Source organism: Caretta caretta, chromosome 10, assembly GCF_965140235.1.
Source record: "Caretta caretta isolate rCarCar2 chromosome 10, rCarCar1.hap1, whole genome shotgun sequence".
Taxonomy (NCBI): Eukaryota; Metazoa; Chordata; order Testudines; family Cheloniidae; genus Caretta; species Caretta caretta.
The window spans coordinates 13,740,191-13,758,664 of NC_134215.1; the positions used below are offsets into that span (position 1 = coordinate 13,740,191).

The 18,474-nt window shown below is 41.8% G+C and overlaps 1 protein-coding gene across 2 annotated transcripts in view; it reads left to right on the forward strand.

Annotated features, from left to right (window-relative positions):
* The first annotated feature begins 2,210 nt into the window (after positions 1 to 2,210).
* The window catches only part of PRKAR1B (protein kinase cAMP-dependent type I regulatory subunit beta), a 118,929-nt gene continuing 102,665 nt past the window's right edge, over positions 2,211 to 18,474 (forward strand). Inside the window, exons 1-3 of one of the 2 annotated variants that reach the window (XM_048866914.2) lie at positions 2,211 to 2,424; positions 3,158 to 3,239; positions 3,816 to 3,999. In XM_048866914.2, coding sequence (XP_048722871.1) covers positions 3,823 to 3,999 — 177 coding nt within the window. In that variant the 5' untranslated portion in view covers positions 2,211 to 2,424; positions 3,158 to 3,239; positions 3,816 to 3,822. The remainder of the gene's footprint in view (positions 2,425 to 3,157; positions 3,240 to 3,815; positions 4,000 to 18,474) is intronic. The other variant, XM_048866913.2, reaches the window with a different exon arrangement.

Below are 18,474 nucleotides of genomic sequence, written 5' to 3' on the forward strand. Positions count from 1 at the left end.
AGAACAGGCTGCATGTCCTGAAGGTCACCAAATCTGGTCTTTGGAGAACCACAGGCTACGTCTTGTCTGTGCAGGAGACAGAGCTTTCTCAGGGTCTGGTCTGAGAGACTGGAATGAACTCCCCTGGGAATTGAGGACCATCACAAACATTCCCACCTTCTGTTCCAAATGCAAGACACACTTTTCTGACCTGCCTTCTCTAACAACTACACAGCAGCACATATATTTAAAAGACGAAAACAAAGCCCTGCCTAAACAAAACCCTATTGTGATCAATGAACGCTTCACTGCCAGCTTACAAGGTTTCTGGTATGTACATTCTGGTACAACAAAATATGGCATGTGAGATCTTAAAGAAAAGCCAGAATCACAGTGATGATTAATATAATTGTGAAATGTATGTACCAATACTATGCAAGGAGTTATGTATGCCTACTGAAAATGTGCTTTAAAGTGTGTATCACGGCAGAGTTGACAAACTGGCTTTCTGTCATGCAAAAGAGGTTTAGTCACCAGTCTGTTGGCATGTAAATTAAACATTGTAAGGTTAACACCATAGAGAGTCATTTACGTATGAAGTCAACAGGAGGATGTGAAATCAACAGGGAGGCAGCACAATGGAAACAAAGCCACAGAGGTTATCTTGGTTCTGGGTACAGACAGTGAACTTTTGGGGATATAAGGAGAAGGAAAACACCACTTCATTCTCCGCCTAGGAAGCAGACAGTATGATTACATTCATGAAAATGGGATCACAAAGGGCCTTGGTTAAAATGCTGCAAAGGACATTTGCGATGAGATACATTCCTTTAGACAGAAGGTTAGCCTGTTAAGTTTAGTCTCTAGAAATCATGTTATGATTTTGTTCGAAATGTAACCTTTGGTTTTCATTATTCTTACTATCTCTTGACTCTGATAATAAACATATTTGTTGATTTCACTATAAATATATCCAAGTGTTGGGATATTAAGCTAGGGGCTGATCCCGAGTTGAATCATACAAGCTGGTGTGTACATTTTCTCCTTGGGGACTGGAGACCTGCTGTTTCTGGGAGTGTTTGGTGGATAAAGAGCTGGACACTACAGGGGAACACTTCAAAGAGGTTTGGGGATAGGATGCGCCTATTGTTAACCTGCAAGGCAAAGTAAGGGCTGGCATAGCCCAGAAGAGAGTGCTTGGCTGGCTCACAGGCTGGCAGCATCAGAGAGCTGACCCCCAGTTAAGCACAAACAAGTCTCCCTCATGCTGGAGGCAGAGGATAACAAGGTGACTCTCAGCCCTTGGTTCCCCAAGAACCTATACAGTGCACATGGTTCCACTCCTGGAAAGAAAATGTATCACATGACACAGATTAGTCACGTTCCTTATTGCACGACAGAAAGGCATCAGGTACTATGCCGAGGAGGGTTGTATAAGAAATTATGTAGAACAGAATGGTAGCACATTGGAACTCTGAGCCTGAGCACCTCACAGGATGACAACTGCTGCAATATCACAGGGTAGAGAGGCAGTTTCTGAAGTGACAAGCCCCACACCATGTTGGACTTTAGAGGTCAAACGCAGCCCCTTCAGCTTGATCCGGACCTTAGCTGGTGGTTGTGGAGCACAGGTGTAATGTGCACGTCCAGGGACACGTTGCGGATAAGCCACCGCTTTCTGCACGAGAAGTTTCAAGGCATAACTCCAAGTCAAGTACACTGCTGTAATCTAATCGGGGTGACAAAGGCACAGGCAGCTAAATGGGTGCAGCCCTGGTGCCAAGAGCAGATCATAAGCACACCTGGCAACTGCTGCTATTGGGGCAGCTGGGGACGCAGCAAGACTGCCAGGGTATGAGCCATAGAAACAGAGAATGGGTTGGTATACCTGTCACAGAGAGGCACCGATGTCACATCTGCCATTTCCTCTGGCCCTTTACTCCATCTCCTAAGCACCATCCCCAAAAGCAAGCTCCAGATGTCCAGGGCACTTTGGGGCAGCTTGGGGCGTACCTATCTGCCTCTCTCAGACACGCTGCGGCCCCTGGGGCAGGCTGCGTGCCCCTCCTTTGGTGCCTCTCCCCCCTCGCCTGTCCCGGCCCCCCCCCGAGAGCCAGAGCCAGAGCCGGCTTTGCCTGGTGAGGGAGGCTGCGCTTCCGCGTGAGTGACAGCAGACGGGACTTCCTGCCGGGCAGCTGCTGCAGCGCCCGAACGCTTTGCAGGCGAGCTCTCTGGGGTCGGCGGGGGGTGGGGGTGGGGGGCAGGGCGGTGAAGGGGACCCCTCAGCTGGAGCCCGTCCACGGCTGCCCAGGGAGAGGAAAGGTAGCAGCAGCCAGGGAAGGAGGAGGCGGCCGCGCTGCGGAATAACAGGACGCCCCCCCCCCCGCCTCCCCGCGTAAGGGAAGAGAGAGGAGAGCTGCTGCTGTCACTGCTCCAGCCACTCAGGTATTTATATGGCCCTCTCACTCCACATCCTTTCCCCACGGCTCCTCTTGTCCCCTAGCCTGGTTTGGCACCCTTCCGTCCTCCTTCCTCTCCGGTGTTGACAGCCCCTTTCCCTCTCCATCCCTCCCCCATCCCCAGGCTTTGGAGCTGCTCCCCAGCAACAATGGGTTTATTTCAGCACACAGCCTGGTGCTAGTGGTGGAGGCAGGGGAGGGGGCTGCTTATTCTCTCCCCCCCTTATTCACCCCCACATGGTGCCATTCACAAAGGCTGGGAGATGCTCTGATGGGGGGGATATCGTCTCCAGCACTGGGACAATTGAAAGGAGAGGAGATGCCCCCTTTCCTACACCCCTAGCCGAAAACAAATCCCAGTCCAGCATGAAATTTCTCCCACTTCATTGTAAAACACACAGCTAAATTCTCTCCCACTGGAGGGAGACGCTTTAAAAACTGCTTTGAAATGAATTCTTGGGAGGAAGGGGTTTCCCCCCAAATCTGTTTTAAGACATAATCCCCAACCTTAGCCCAAGTTTCAGTTAGGTGGAGGGAGAATTGTCTCGTTTCGGATTCATTTTGAGCCAGGTTTATAAGAGCATCTGGCTCTTGTGATGAAGGATTTTGCTGTGTCGTTTTTGTTCCAAGGGAGCATTTAAGCATCTCATCTATTGTTTTTCTGTAAAAAAAAAAAAAAATCCCTCGTTTGAAATTGTCCCCTCCTGAAACATTCCTAGGGGTTGAAAGCAAACCTCAAAAGATGCTCTGATGATGGGAATTGAGAAGATGTGATGAAACTTAAATGATCTTCTGATATAAGTAAGTTAATATAGATCGAAAAGACCACAAACATATGTCCTTTTAATTTGTACTGGGTGAACACACATTAATTGGAGGAATCAAACATGTTTTTCCTTCATCACCAAACTCCTCTGCCCCATATATATTTAAAAAAAAGAGTATTAAAGTATTTTACTAGAGACAGATGCCCCTCCATCTTCTACAGAAATCTAGCACCCTGAAGAGAGGGATCTAGACTCCATTTGTATACCGATAGGGACATTAGTCTAAATTGTTATTTAGCAGATATCTTTAAAACTCATATTGTGCATGATTTATTGCACCATTGTTTTCAAATGTTGAAGAATGTCTAATAATTTGAATGCTCTTTTTGTAATTCTTGGTATGTTGCTTTTGTAGAGATGACATGATTCAATATTTGCGTGTGAAGTGCCACGACATTGACATGTGCTGAATTGTTAGCTTGTGAAGAGAAGATGTACAATATTAAAATACCTTAGTTCTGTCAAATTGCTTTGACAAAAGACTTCAGGAATTCTCTTTGATATCTTAATTGCACCATTTTCTTACCTACGTTTGTTTTCTGTTTACAAGCCTGAAGATGGCTGCTTCTTCCTCCTGCAATGTGGAAGAAGATGAGAGCCTGAAGGGATGTGAACTCTATGTTCAGAAGCATAACATCCAACAGATTTTGAAAGAGTGCATTGTAAACCTTTGCATAGCAAAACCAGACCGGCCAATGAAGTTCCTCAGAGAACATTTTGAAAAATTAGAAAAGGTCAGTGGCTTTCATGTGGCTTCTATTTTCAGTTTCCAAGTGTATGAATGCAAAGGATGTTCTTAAAGTTTCATATATTTGGGTGCAATCTTTTCTTAGCATTCTGCTTTAGTAGTTATCCTTTTAAAAAAGCTCCTAAGAGAAAAACTTTTGTTTGCATATGTGCAGTGCAATATCTGATATCATGCACAACTTCTTTTTGTGGGATAAGGGTTATAATTTCTCCTCAGATTGCAAGGACAATTGCACTGACTGGTAAAATTGATCCAGAGAGTTACAAAAATTTATAGCATTATAACATACAGGGCCCTGTTCTCCCCTTCCATCAGAAGGACCTGCACAGCAGAGCAATGTGTGGGTTCTTCCTATTCATTCCAATGTCAGGAGGTGTAGTTTGCCCTTACCTCCATCATGGAATCTCCAAGTTCTGTGTAGATCTCGGGAAATGCGCAGAGGCCAATCTGCTACTTGACTACACTGACTCCTGTCCATACTGGAGAGCACAAGTACCGCAGGAGTGGTGCTTATAGGGACTGTCTATACTTTGACTGCTCTGAAAAGGCATGTTGCACAGTGTAGAGGCATGTCATCATGCTAGGCTGATCTGGTGTGCCCACTTACAGACAGGCATAGTGTTATAGATGAACCCTTACTTGATTTTTCTCACGCCCAGAGGAATCAAGAAGTCCAAACAGACAGTTGGATGCTAAGAAGCACCTTCTTGTGGAGGGTCTAATTTATTAACAGAAAAGCCAGTACAGAGTATAAACAAAACTTTCACCCCAACATCTCAGCTGTAGGACTGGGTCATTCTTAGCCTATCTGTCTCTCACCTGAGTCTAGTGCTCATCTTTACCCAGGCTCTTCCTCAAGGATTTTCTCAGTTCCAGTCTTTGCCTCTGGAGTTAGGACTCTTGCTCCTACCAGAGTAAGAGCCTTCTCTGGAGTGCGGGGAGGTTAGTCCACTGTGACTCTTCCCCAGGGACAGCAGGTGATCCCTGCCAGGCAAAGCCTCCAGCCACTGTCTAGGAGACCCTGACTGAGACCAGGTCCTCTAGGATACCTGCTGACTGCATCTCTCTTCCTACAAGGCTCCTCTCTCTAAGAGCACCTCTTACAGGTTCCCCATTCTGATGGATTCCACAGACAGCTCACCCTCTAGGCTCTCTGCTCAGCCGTCTTCAGGGAGCTCCTCCCTACTAGAGCTTCCTGTCTCCATTTAGAGTTTTCCTTTAACTAAGCTTGGATAATCTTTATTAGGTCCAGGTGCTCATTTACTAATCAGCCACCTGGAGTAGACAGTTACCCCCTGATGAGGCCTTCATAAGGTGGTCACAGGCAGACTTGGCCCTAAATCCCCATAAAAGGCAACTGCCCTTTGTGGGGAAAAGCAGCACTGATAAACACATCCTCAGCTGGAACCTGACAGAGCTTCCCAGAAGCTATCTTGGCATGAGAAGGAAGAGGGGAAGCATGTAGCAAAGAACTTTCTCCTCTGTGGAGACAGGATTCCCTCCAAGCATAGATGCAGAAGGAAGTATGAGGCTCTGGATCTTTAACTGTACAAGGCCTCACTCCTGCAAAGACTTACACATATGCTTAACTTTAAGCCTAAGAGTCCTAGTGGGACTGTTTGCGTGCATAAAGTAAGTGGGTAAATCTTTGCAGGATCATGGTCTAAGTTAGATGTGGTTGCAACTTGACTTCATTTTTAAAAGTATTTTTATTGTAAATGTGGAATTTTAGGTTAAAAAGAAAAAAATATGCACAGAACAAGAAATATAATAATCAGTTGGCTGCAAATGCAGCCTATGTACTATATGTTGTGCATGCATTGTTTGTATGATAGGTTTCAGAGTGGTAGCCGTGTTAGTCTGTATCAGCAGAAAGAACAAGGAGTACTTGTGGCACTTTAGAGATTAACATATTTATTTGAGAATAAGCTTTCGTGGGCTAAAGCCCACTTCATCAGATGCATGTAGTGGAAAATACAGTAGGAAGATATATATATATAGAGAGAGAGAGAACATGAAAAAATGGGGGTTGCCATGCCAGCTCTAAAGAGAGCAATCGATTAAGGTGGGCTATTAGCAGGAGAAAAAAAAACGTTTGTAGTGATAATCAGGATGGCCCATTTCAAACAGTTGACAAGAAGGTGTGAGTAACAGTAGGGGGAAAATTAGCAGGGGAAATAGTTTTTAGTTAGTGTAATGACTCATCCACTCCCGCTCTTTATTCAAGCCTAATTTAATGGTGTCCAGTTTGCAGATTAATTCCAGTTCTGCTGTTTCCTGTTGGAGTCTGTTTTTGAAGTTTTTGTTGTTGAATAATTGCGACTTTTAGGTCTGTAATTGAGTGTCCAGAGCGGTCGAAGTGTTCTCCAACTGATTTTTGAATGTTATAATTCTTGACGTCTGATTTGTGTCCATTTATTCTTTTGCGCAGAGACTGTCTGGTTTGGCCAATGTACATGGCAGAGGGGCATTGCTGGCATATGTTGGCATATATCATGTTGGTGGATGTGCAGGTGAACGAGCCTCTGATAGTGTGGCTGATGTGATTAGGTCCTATGATGATGTCCCTTGAATAGATATGTGGACAGAGTTGGCAACGGGCTTTGCTGCAAGGATAGGTTCCTGGGTTAGTGTTTTTGTTGTGCGTTGTGTGGTTGCTGGAGTGTATTTGCTTCAGGTTGTTTTAAAATAAAAAAACCCAATATTTGTATACTGTTGGAAACAACTTAGAGTATACACCATGTTATGGGGGGGGGGTAACACTCTGCGTGGACCACCAAGATCATTAGCTGTGGCACATATATCACAAAAAAGACAAAATTCACATCAAAACAGTTTTTTCTAAACTTCTGAAAACTGAGCTCCACTTCAGTACAATGAAGCCAATTCTGGTTCCTCCACCTTGCTATGTATTTGTAGAGACTTACCTATTGTAATGTACACATCTTCTGAACTTTGTAGCTAGTGTGAGGGAGACGTGCATCATACTTTTGCAAAACGCTTTCTTAAAATGTGCCACGCTAGTCCGTATTATTTCAGTATTTTATTATTAGTCTCCTTGGCTAATGGGATTATTTATTTGAATTGCAGTTGCAAGGGATCATGGCTCCATTGTGTTAGATGCTGTACACAGAATTAGAATTTACATTGTCCCTGCCCAGAGAACTTACATTGTTTTCACTTAGGTTTTTACTATTTCAGGAGAGAGCAGTGGATAATGCTTCATAGTAGTATATAGACCAGGAGGCAAACAACTTGCCCCCATAAAAACCAGTGAAAACTTTCCAGTGTTTTGAAAGCTGAATGAGATTAGGGGCTAGATCACCTGTTATGTGAGGGAAAAAACCAACCAGGACAGGAAATTCTGTGAATTTCATGTTGACAGTGGAAGGAGGCAATGTTTGTCTTAACTCCTAGGGAACAGTCAGGGGAGTCAGACCCTGCAGTGCTTAAAGTTGGCTGGAGTCCCAAAGGGTTGTAGACCTGGCCAAAAAATAAAATAATTGAGCTGGGTTGCTGAGGGGTGCACTTTAAGCAATGTCTTTCCAAAGCTGCTGATCCCAGCTTATGATAAGCTCCCCACTTTTTTCAGACCACTTTAAACACTGAGCCCCCTGAATCTACAGATCTTGGGACATCCCTGGAAACCTACAGCTTTCAAATAGTGGTTAGTCTCTGTCTAGCAGCATGACTCCCTCGATCAAAGACGTCCTTGAGGGGAAACGGGCTCACATCATTGAGGGTCTTCCAGTGTAGGATAAGGTTGACTAGGTCAATTGTTTGGGATTGATGGGGTGAACCAATGCCGTGGGAGAGTGGTCCTCACAACCGTACCCAGCTTGCTGAGCTCTAAACTCACAGGGGCAACAGTATGATGGTGCTGTGGAGGCAGGACTCCCCTCTTTTCTGTGCAATCATCCTAGATCCAACTGAGCTGTGTGGCCCCTCAGTGAGTAGAAGCATTTAGGATGATCAGATCCAATATGTTGCTAGCAACATAAAATCCTCAGCCCTGCCATGTGCACAAGTGCATCCCTGTCCTCATGTGGAACCCCACTGAAGTAGTGAGGTTCCATATGGGCTCTGGGCATCACATGCTGAATCAGGACCCAAGAGTGCAAAACTGGTGAATCCTGCACTTTGATGGCTTGTGATGGGGCGATTTATAATTTGTAAACAAAAGTCAAGAGAATTGCTTCAGAAACCTTCTATCCTGTTTTTAATACCTACTGAAACTATTATTACAGGCAAGTGTGCCAAGACAATTTTAATATACCTTGTGTTTGCCGAATAAGGAGCTCGACAATTGCCATCAGAGTTTGAGCTAACACCAAATATGACTGTTCATACAATATTTTCTCTTGCTTAGGGAGAGCAGTGAAAATCTTTGGGTTTAAGACTTTGCTTAAAACATTTGATCTAAGAGTTATTTTCAAAAAATTGGATATTTTAGTTCATTTTCCAAATTTCTAAAGTTAATGGAAAATCTAACTTTGTTTCACTAGAAATGGCAATAGCCTTGAATGCCAGGACATATTCTCCAAAATTCACTTGAGAAATTTTGGGTTGAGATGAGAGGTATTTTCTCAAACATTTAAAAACTGGAGCTCATTAGAAAATGTATTAAGATAAATCCACAGTGTCAAATTAATTCTTGGTGCAGCCCTACTGACTGCAGCGAAGTTACATCCAGGAGACTGAAAAATACAGTTTGTATTATTATGCTAATGATCTCATTACATATCTTAAACTGCATAATTAAACTAGAGATTAAACTCAAGAAAACATAATATACTCCAATAATCATGCATCACACGTGGCCCTATCGTGCAAACACAAATAGGTATAGTCTCACGAATGACAAAGGAGCAAGTATTAGCCGGATGAGGTCTGTTGGTTCAAGAGGATCATACCTGGGTAAGATCACAAATCAATGCCTTCTGCAACTGATTAAAGTTTGATATCTAAATCTATACCAGTCATTTACTGTCAGGTCTGGGCAAAAGGTAAGGAGAGAAAAAAATGCCTGTTGTCAGCTTGATGCTTACAGGCCATAATTTTTCAGAGACCAGCCTGCCTTCAATGTTATTGATTAGGAGGTGTTATTGACACAAACTTGATTTACTAACCATAGCAATTCCAGAATATAGGAATTTAAGAATAATTGCTGGGAATCATTAGTACATCTGTTTCTGTTCATTAAATACAGCCAGGTCCTGCTGTCTTAAACATACTACATCAGCTCTTACCTTATTTACTATTTTATATTGCTCCAAAGTGAGATAGGTGCCTAGCAATACAGGTAAGTCAAGATTATTCCTGCCCCAAGGAGTTTATAAACAAATATCGAAGGACACAATGCAATGGGTGACAAAACATTAAGGAGGGATTGTGAGGGGAAGGCCAGAGTGACATTAAGATTACTTTCTTCTTTAACAAAGACTTCGGCACAGCACGGATTGATGATGGTTCTTAACGAAAGATCTGAATGAGAAGGCAGTGGGCTTAAAACAAAATGTGGGACCTTGAACATCAGTAGTTTACAGATAGAGTTTTCACAAACCAGAATAAAATAGCCTAACCCTTAACAAAAAGAAAAGGAGGACTAGCGGCACCTTAGAGATTAACCAATTTATTTGAGCATAAGCTTTCGTGAGCTAGTGAGCTGTAGCTCCCAAAAGCTTATGCTCAAATAAATTGGTTAGTCTCTAAGGTGCCACTAGTCCTCCTTTTCTTTTTGTGAATACAGACTAACACGGCTGCTACTCTGTAACCCTTAACAAGTACAGCGCCAAACAGTCCATTTCTTCCAAGCCACCTCCTCCCCAAATGCCCAAGGGAAGAAAAAGTGGACTTTGCAGCATGCCTGGAATGTAAACAAATCCTGGGTCTGTTGGATCAAAGGTGCAATTGTCTAAGCCAATGATTAATCATAGAGAACACATCTATAGTGTTGCTAAGGCAATATCTCTTGCCCAACAAAGGATAAAATGTTAATAAAACCCTTATTTACTGTTATAGCATTAAACCATTAAGTGTGGTCTGGGGTTCCATAGAGAGTTATTGCTGGTTTATTCACATTGTAACAACTGCCATTAAAAATCTTTAACCTTTTGTTGAACACACAAAAAAAGACAGAAAACAATTAAAGCATTTGGAACTTAAAGAATTAATTAAGGTTTTCCTTTGAACAATTTCCCTTGTTCCCATTCTCTTTAGCAATATAGAACCTTTTATAGGGGGATACCTCTGCTTGATGGACTTTTTAGATGGTATTACCTTGTCCTTTTTGTGGAAAAGAGAAATAATTAACGTATCTGGTTTCCTTTAGGACAAAACCAAGCACACACACACACCAAGAGAGAAAGAAAGGATAGCAAAAGAGAACCTAGTCTCTGTCTCTAATGTTCATTCTTGCTTGTATCCTAGGTGCTGGAGATGGCAGGCAGAGCATACTATCTTATCAGCCACTCTGGGTATGTCTACACACTGCAATTAAACACCAGAGGCTGGCCCATGTCAGCTGATTTGGCTTGCAAGGCTTGGGGTGCGGGGCTGTAAAATTGCTCTGTAACATTCGGGCTTGGGCTGGAGCGTGGGCTCTGGGACCCTCCCCACCTTGAGGGGTCCCAGAGTTTGGGCTGAAGCCTGAGCCCAAACATCTACACTGCAGTTTTACAGACCCATCGCCCGAGTCAGCTGACACAGGCTGTTTAAAGGCATTGCTTTTAGCTTGCCTTTTTGGTCAGACTTACAGCAATGTTGCAAAGGATGGAGTTATCTTGTCTGGCTCAGCAAGGCTTTTGTTAAACAGAAGGGGGAAAAAAGAGAAGAAAGGGGAAACAAGGTGGGGAGGAAAATGACACACTTAGAGGGGGGCAGCTGCAGGAACTTTGGGGCTTTCTTTTTAGATATGATTAGGATTTAGGTGAATCCAGTTTGTACCAATATTTGTCTCCAACTTTTCTTGCTTTTATAAACAATTTTATATAGCTGACTGAGTTGCCCTTTTGTTACCTTGCATAATTTAGAATATGGATAGTCACTGCACAACACACTCTGTTTTAAATTGAGGGGGCTCAAGTTTGAGCATGTCAGCTGATTGCTACTGTGGCAATATCACACAAGGAGAGAGGAGGTCTCTGTTAAGTAAAGCAATACATATTGGTTGTATTATTGTTGACTTCCTTATCGAGCTCCTGTTAAAGTCAATGGAAAGTCTCCCAGTGACGTAAAAGGGAGTTAGATTGGACTCGTAACCCTCAACCACCTGCTGCAGTGGATAAGAGAGAACCAGACACTGGGGAAGAGCAAACTCAGAATAGCACTGGAGGCTGAGAAAAACGAAAAGCTGGAGTAGTTAAGACTAAAGAATTTGCCTTTCTTCAGTCTCCTTGCAGAGCATTACCATACTCCATGGACAGCTCAGCTGGACCGCATTTCTGAGACAGTAAAATGGCTCTTTTAAGGGAAGGTGGATATATTTAGGGATGATTCACTCATCTCTACCAGGAGATTTTAGTTATTTGGCTGGTTCGTCAGCAAATTGTGATTCTTTCCCCACACCACAACCCCAATGAACCTTTTAGTGCCTGTATAAAGTGGGGAAATAGAAAGCTCTAAAATGGTGCAATACATTATAGTATTTTAGCCTTCAGGAACCATTTAATTTGGTGTCTTTGGCCAATTATCATATTTAGACCTCTCACTTCGCAAAGAGACTATATTGAATTTTATTATTAGCAACTTTACTTTTCCATTTATAAGGTATGCCCATCAACAAATTCCTTCAGCACATGTACACAGAAAGAAAATGAAATACATGGTAATATATTGGCCAAATGCCAATTAAAGGGCTGAAACATCCCACCCAGAAAGCAGCAGTAGACTCCGAACTCTCTCATACCCTGCTAGCCAAATCCTCTTCTCCAATAGACAGTACAGGGAGATGAGCTTCTTAATAATCGTTAGTTTTAAATAAACAGATGCCTGAGTGGGGTTGATTATTATATCACGGGGCCAGTTTCGTGGGGTCCTGAGGACCCCCTGTCAGGTGATGAGTTGCCCTCAATTTCTGCTGACTTTGGTGGGAGAGGAGAGCACTCAGTGCCTCACAAGAGATGCTCAACATATTGTATGATCAGGCCCAGTGTTTTCAAGCATCACTGTAAGCAGCAGCTCTACACCTATGAAATTAGTCTGGTCACTTTACCAGTGTATGGAACAGCTTCTGAGAACACTGTTTTCCAATAGCAATACAGGATTTTCCCCAATCTTTACCTATTAAGTAATAGAATGCATAGGATTATCTGTATAGAATAGAATAGGATTATCTGTACTTGCTCCATCTGGTGATCCCCAGATAATTGCACACATATCTCCTGCCTAGAAAGAGAAGGAACCAAACCATATCAAGTTTACTATTAACACAGGGCTGAGATTTGCTGAAATAAAGTCAGTAGTAAACTGATGCACAGCTGTTAAAATATTAGCTTGATAATAAATGCTCATACACCCAGGGACCTAGCTACCCAAGTGTCAGACCATCTTTCTGTAGCCGTGACCTCTCATAATAGCTACATTCCTCTGCAGCAATAAGGTTTTCAGCCAGTAGTGGGGAGCCTCTTGAGCCCAGTAGACAGAACTTTCACAGGAACCAGATGAAAACAATGAAACTCACTCCCAGGATGACTGTTAACGTCCCTGCATTCAGAACTAAGTGTGCAGCTCATTCTGTCAAGTTAGCTTTCCCGCAATAGTGCTCATACACACATGCTCCCAACCCCCTCCCCAACCACCCTCAAAAAATTGAGCAGATTTTCCTACCTGATGAAGTATTAGAGGAATATTATGATATCTTCTGAACTGTGAGAGGCACAGAGACACTACGGTGCTGGTCACCAGTATAAGAACTTGATAGATTGGGTAGACAGGGCAAACAGGCTGCCTCGAAAAACATGGTTTAGACTGGAAATTTTTGTATTTTTAAACCCCTTAACCTAGATTTTTTTAAACACAGGAGTGATGTGTTTTAGTAACTTATTTTACTCATTAGGGAAACCTGAATCTCTGAAATTGTGCTCTTAAGAACCATGTGTCAGAAATAAATTAGAGCATCACTTAACTCCCTGTCTTAGTTTACATTTGTCCATATGACAATACCTTCCCAATTCTCAAAGTGGGGAATTGCTGGACTGGAATTTATTGGCAGACTCTGAGGGAAAGTTGCTCATTATCTGCCCTTACTTTGTCTAGATGTATCCTTTGCTTTTAGTTTCTGATTATCAGGTGATTTAAAGCCTTAATACAGAAAGGTACTTCAGCACATGCCTATCTTTAAGCATGAGTAGTCCCATTGACTTTCAAAAAACATTGACTTCAATGAGACAAGCACATAAGTAACTTGAAGCACATGAGTAAAGAATCTTGCTGAATTAAGGTAATGAAGTCCAAAAGAAGTGCTGGATCTGTCATTGTCCAGGAGCAGAATTTCATCAGATTGCGATAGAATTTTAAGGCTTGTTTAAATACCTTGCCAGCTCCTGCTTCCTGCAGTGGTCTCTGCTGTTTTGAAAGGGGTTTACAACCTCATGTGACCCAGCTCTCTTCAAGTGTAGTGCTTTCATTTTGGGTTTTTAATTATTTTTCAGCATCAGCACAATAGTATTTTCAACATCTTCCCTATTCAATGGCCCTAGTGATTTAATTTCTAGTGGAAAACTGGATTGGGGGTTGGCTAGCTCGATAAGGAGTAACACCACTGTTGTTTGGGGTAATTTATATGTGGAGAAAAGCTACAGCAATATTTTTTGTTAATTCTTCAACAGATAAGCTGCTCTTCACTCATTTCTCAAGTATACAAAATTCTACCTAAACTAAAGTGCCTCAAAATAAGCATTTTAAGGGCACAAACATCAGTTCAGAAATGTCCATGTGTCAAGGTTCCTCCCCCACTCTGAACTCTAGGGTACAGATGTGGGGACCTGCATGAAAACCTCCTAAGCTTATTTTTACCAGCTTAGGTTAAAACTTCCCCAAAGTACAAATTAATTTTATCCTTTGTCCTTGGAATATCTACTGCCACCACCAAACTCTAACTGGGTTTACTGGGAAACGTAGTTTGGACACATCTTTCCCCCCAAAATCCTCCCAACCCTTGCACCCCACTTCCTGGGAAAGGTTTGGTAAAAATCCTCACCAATTTGCATAGGTGACCACAGACCCAAACCCTTGACTTCATTGAAAAAGCATTCAGTTTTCTTACAAGAAGACTTTTAATAGAAATTGAAGTAAACAGAAGTAAAGGAATCACCCCTGTAAAATCAGGATGGTAGATACCTTACAGGGTAATTAGATTCAAAACTTAGAGAATCCCTCTAGGCAAAACCTTAAGTTACAAAAAAGACACACAGACAGAAATAGTCATTCTATTCAGCACAATTCTTTTCTCAGCCATTTAAAGAAATCATAATCTAACACATACCTAGCTAGATTACTTACTAAAAGTTCTAAGACTCCATTCCTGGTCTATCCCCGGCAAAAGCAGCATACGGAAGTCACAGACCCTTTGTTTCTCTCCCTCCTCCCAGCTTTTGAAAGTATCTTGTCTCCTCATTGGTCATTTTGGTCAGGTGCCAGCGAGGTTACCTTTAGCTTCTTAACCCTTTACAGGTGAGAGGATTTTTCCTCTGGCCAGGAGAGATTTTAAAGGGGTTTACCCTTCCCTTTATATTTATGACACCATGGCTCTGACGAGAGTCATTCATACTCAAATTAAAGTAATAAGAACATAAGAACGGCCATACTGGGTCAGACCAAAGGTCCATCTTGCCCAGAATCCTGTCTTCTGAGAATGGCCAATGCCAGGTACTTCAGAGGGAAGTCAGCTGTTGGCTCATAGTCTGCTTGAAATTGTTTAAATGCAAACATACCATTGTTAAAATTTATAGGGCAAGTTCACACCTCTCTTGGTGCTATTACTTCATTCGGTCTTGTTGCAGTCTCAGTAAAATGGCAGTAGTCTGATTTACATTGAGACAGCTATTTTTGCATTCAGAACAGCTAAAAGCTTCTGTTTTTTTTAAGTGAAAGCTGAAACTGAAGAGCATACAGAAAAATCTGTGGGAATTGCATAAGCATGAAGATTCAATGCAGGCCTAGTTTGCCCTAAGTAGTGGATGAGATTTTTAATGTTTATAACTGACATTCTTGGAGACTGATGTCTTCTATTTATCTATAGCAAAGGCAGAAGTGGTGCAAGCACTCACAATGCCCCCCCATTGTTTTAGAGAGACCACATCTAGGGTCTTGTATACATTAGGGAACCTCAAACCCATATTTTAGCTCCAGTATAAGCTCTGGCATAGACTGGGCAAAGGTATTTTTACAGCCATGGTTAGATGTTATAGTGGCAAAAATCCGTATGCTAGGTTTATGCTAGAGTTTATACCACTGGTAAAAGCGTTACATGATTGCTTAAAAACTGATCAGGGATTCCTAGTGTAGATTTATCTTGGTACAAGAGCAGTTCAGTCTTTATTCTACTTCAGTGGTTGATCTGCCTGCTGCTTGTGATAATTAATTTCAAAAGAGTTCTTTGTTGGTCGAACTCTCCTCTTATTGAAGTCACTGGTGCTAGAGCTATGCTGATTTTTCTCGTCAAGGATCTGGTCCTGTTACTTTACATGGCTTAGCTGTTCTTTCACTAATTTGGTTTGCTGTTGCATGTGAAATGCCTTTGACTATATAATACCGACTTGTCATGTAAGGTCAAAGTTTAGGATGCAGACAGATGAAAGATTCCGGTCCTTTCTCCTGTGATGCATGTTAAATTCTCTTTCCCCATATCCTTTCTCTGTCAGTGTGGTGGGCAAGGCTTCCCAAGAGCCTTTTAAGTAAGGCTGCAGCTAGTTTAGTCATGGCCAAAAGGTCATTGTGTCTTTACTCAAGGGCACTAACCTAATTTCTAAATTACTTTATTTCATTTTCTTCTAGTGTAGAAGATGCTTTGGGGAAAGTCTGGATCAGGCTATTAAAGCTGTGTCAAACAGCTTTGCCCATATTAACCACTCTAAATAAAGTGCATGGGAGATAGAAATAATAGCAAATAAAATGGAAATGTAAAATTGGTATAAATTGGATCTACCTTGAAACATGTGTAAGAGACTGGGCAAGACTGAGGGAGTTTGGTTTTAAAGTAAACAGACACTATCAAGTGCTTTTTAACAATATTTCTGTAACCATTCTGCCAGGTGATGTCAGCAGCAACAAGGGACAGTTTTAATATCTAGGAGTTCCTCTTAAAATTACAAAAAATACCCCCGTCTTGAATTCCCACCCAGAAATATAACTAACTGTGTCCACTCGGTGCCTCTAATAGGCACTTGCTCACTTTCAAGCACTGAGTCTGTGTAAGAACAAAAAAGAAAACTTTTTTTCTGGTTCATCAACATCAAATCTACTCTGGAGGAATATTGTTTAGCTATAAGAATAGCATTTAGAGCAGCAGCAGAAGCTTATGGCAGTTGTGCTTTAAAAAAAAAAAGTAAATCTGGATTTTTCAAAGGAAAAATCTTAAAGACACTTGGCACCAAATTATGTCGGTTTTGATCACTGACATTTTAAAAGAAAGGTCTGTTGCAAAATCTTGTTGCAGCCTTTCTGGGTAAATATTAGTGATAAAAGGATATTGATGAAGAACAAATCTACTCTGCTTTCTGTGCCTGCTCTTACCTCTTATGTCTCAACCCTGGCCCCATTTAAGGTGCCCTAGCACCTTTACTAATTACTCTCTTTTTACTGATCCATCTCCCATCTTTATGTCTTCTTCCATATGGCCTACTATCCATGAATCCTCAACCTAGCCTACTGTGGGCCAACACCCTCCTACTTTAAATCCCTTCAGAGAATTCACTTAATCCAAAAAGCCATTTAACCCCAGCTCCCTTCCCTCAACACCATGAGATTATAGTGAATCAGAGAGAAACTAAACACAACCTGTGGAACTATTGAGATGTTCTTAAAGCAAATGGTGAAGTTATCACTTACTTTTCTTGCATCCCATCCCCCACATACCTAGTGTCTGTATGTGAATGCTATATAAATAATACATGATAGTAATTTATTATGTAATTTTGTTTCTAAAACATTCTGAAATGCCACAGGGACTTGGCGATGGAGATTATCTACAGAACATGAAAAATAAATTTGTTTCTAAGCCTGATGAGTTTCCAGGAAGTAGTGTCACAGACTTCATGTGTCATTTGCTATCCATAATTTTGTTTTTTTCCTCTCCATTTATTAGTCTTCTCTTTTCAGCAGTATCATTTAATCAGTAAACACAAGCAAAGAAATTTAGGAACTGATTTTTCAGGATTCCAATTTGATTTGCATTGTTGTCAGATCAGAACCACATCTTTTTGGTACCTCTGTCATTTACTAAAGCACTCTAAATACATCAGAAGTATGTTGGGGGAGAACAGTGAGATGTCAGGGAACATGGATAACTGAGGAGTGATACCACAAATAAGAGTTTTTGAGGCACCCTCATGATTTACCTCACAGAAATAATCGTTTTTATTTCCTGTGCTCTAAGGGCCAATTTCTGCCACCCTTACACTAAATAAATCCTTATTCCTCGGATAGTCTTGCTGAGTTCAATGGAGTTACTTGTGGATTAAAGTATTCCCCAGTATAAATGAGAATAACAGAATCTGGCTGTAAGTAAACAGCTGTGGATTTGGCATTGTACATCCTGTAATATTGGCAAAGTTGAAAACTTTCATGCAGAAGCATTGATGTTGCTGAAAAGCACAGCAAAATATCCTTACAGTTCAATCTGAAGTGATGTTTAGCTATTAGAAGCAAAGCAGATTTAGGTGATTTTTTCTTCACATACTAGATATATATACAAATGCATGCTTGGCTTGGATTTTAAAAGCAGAACCTTTGGCTACAGTTCTCTCTGTTTGGTAACATGAGCTTTTAAACATTGAAAATACCTTCTGTGTTTTGTAACGTAATCTTGCTACTTTATAGTGAAGTATATATAAGAAACTAGGGCATTGCTGGTGATGGAATGAGATTCTGCAAGGCATTGAAGTGGAAGACAAGTTTTAATGCGATACAGGAGGTAAGAGAGATTCGAGCCAGTGAAGGGATTCGAAGATGAACGGGATGTAGGCAGAGTCAAAGAAGAGAGGAATGTTTTGGCAATAGTATTGTGCTTAGATCATTGTATTGGTACAGCTGCGCCTCTGCAATGCATCTGGTGAAGACGCTCTGCCGACGGGAGAGCTCTCTCTTGTCTGAATAATAAAACCATCTTCACAAGCGGCAGAAGCTATGTTGGTGGGAGATGCTCTCTTGCTGACATAGCAGTATGCACACAAACACTTGTGTCGGTGTAACTTATATCACTCAGGGGGGTGGTTTATTCACACTCCTGAGCAACATAAATTCT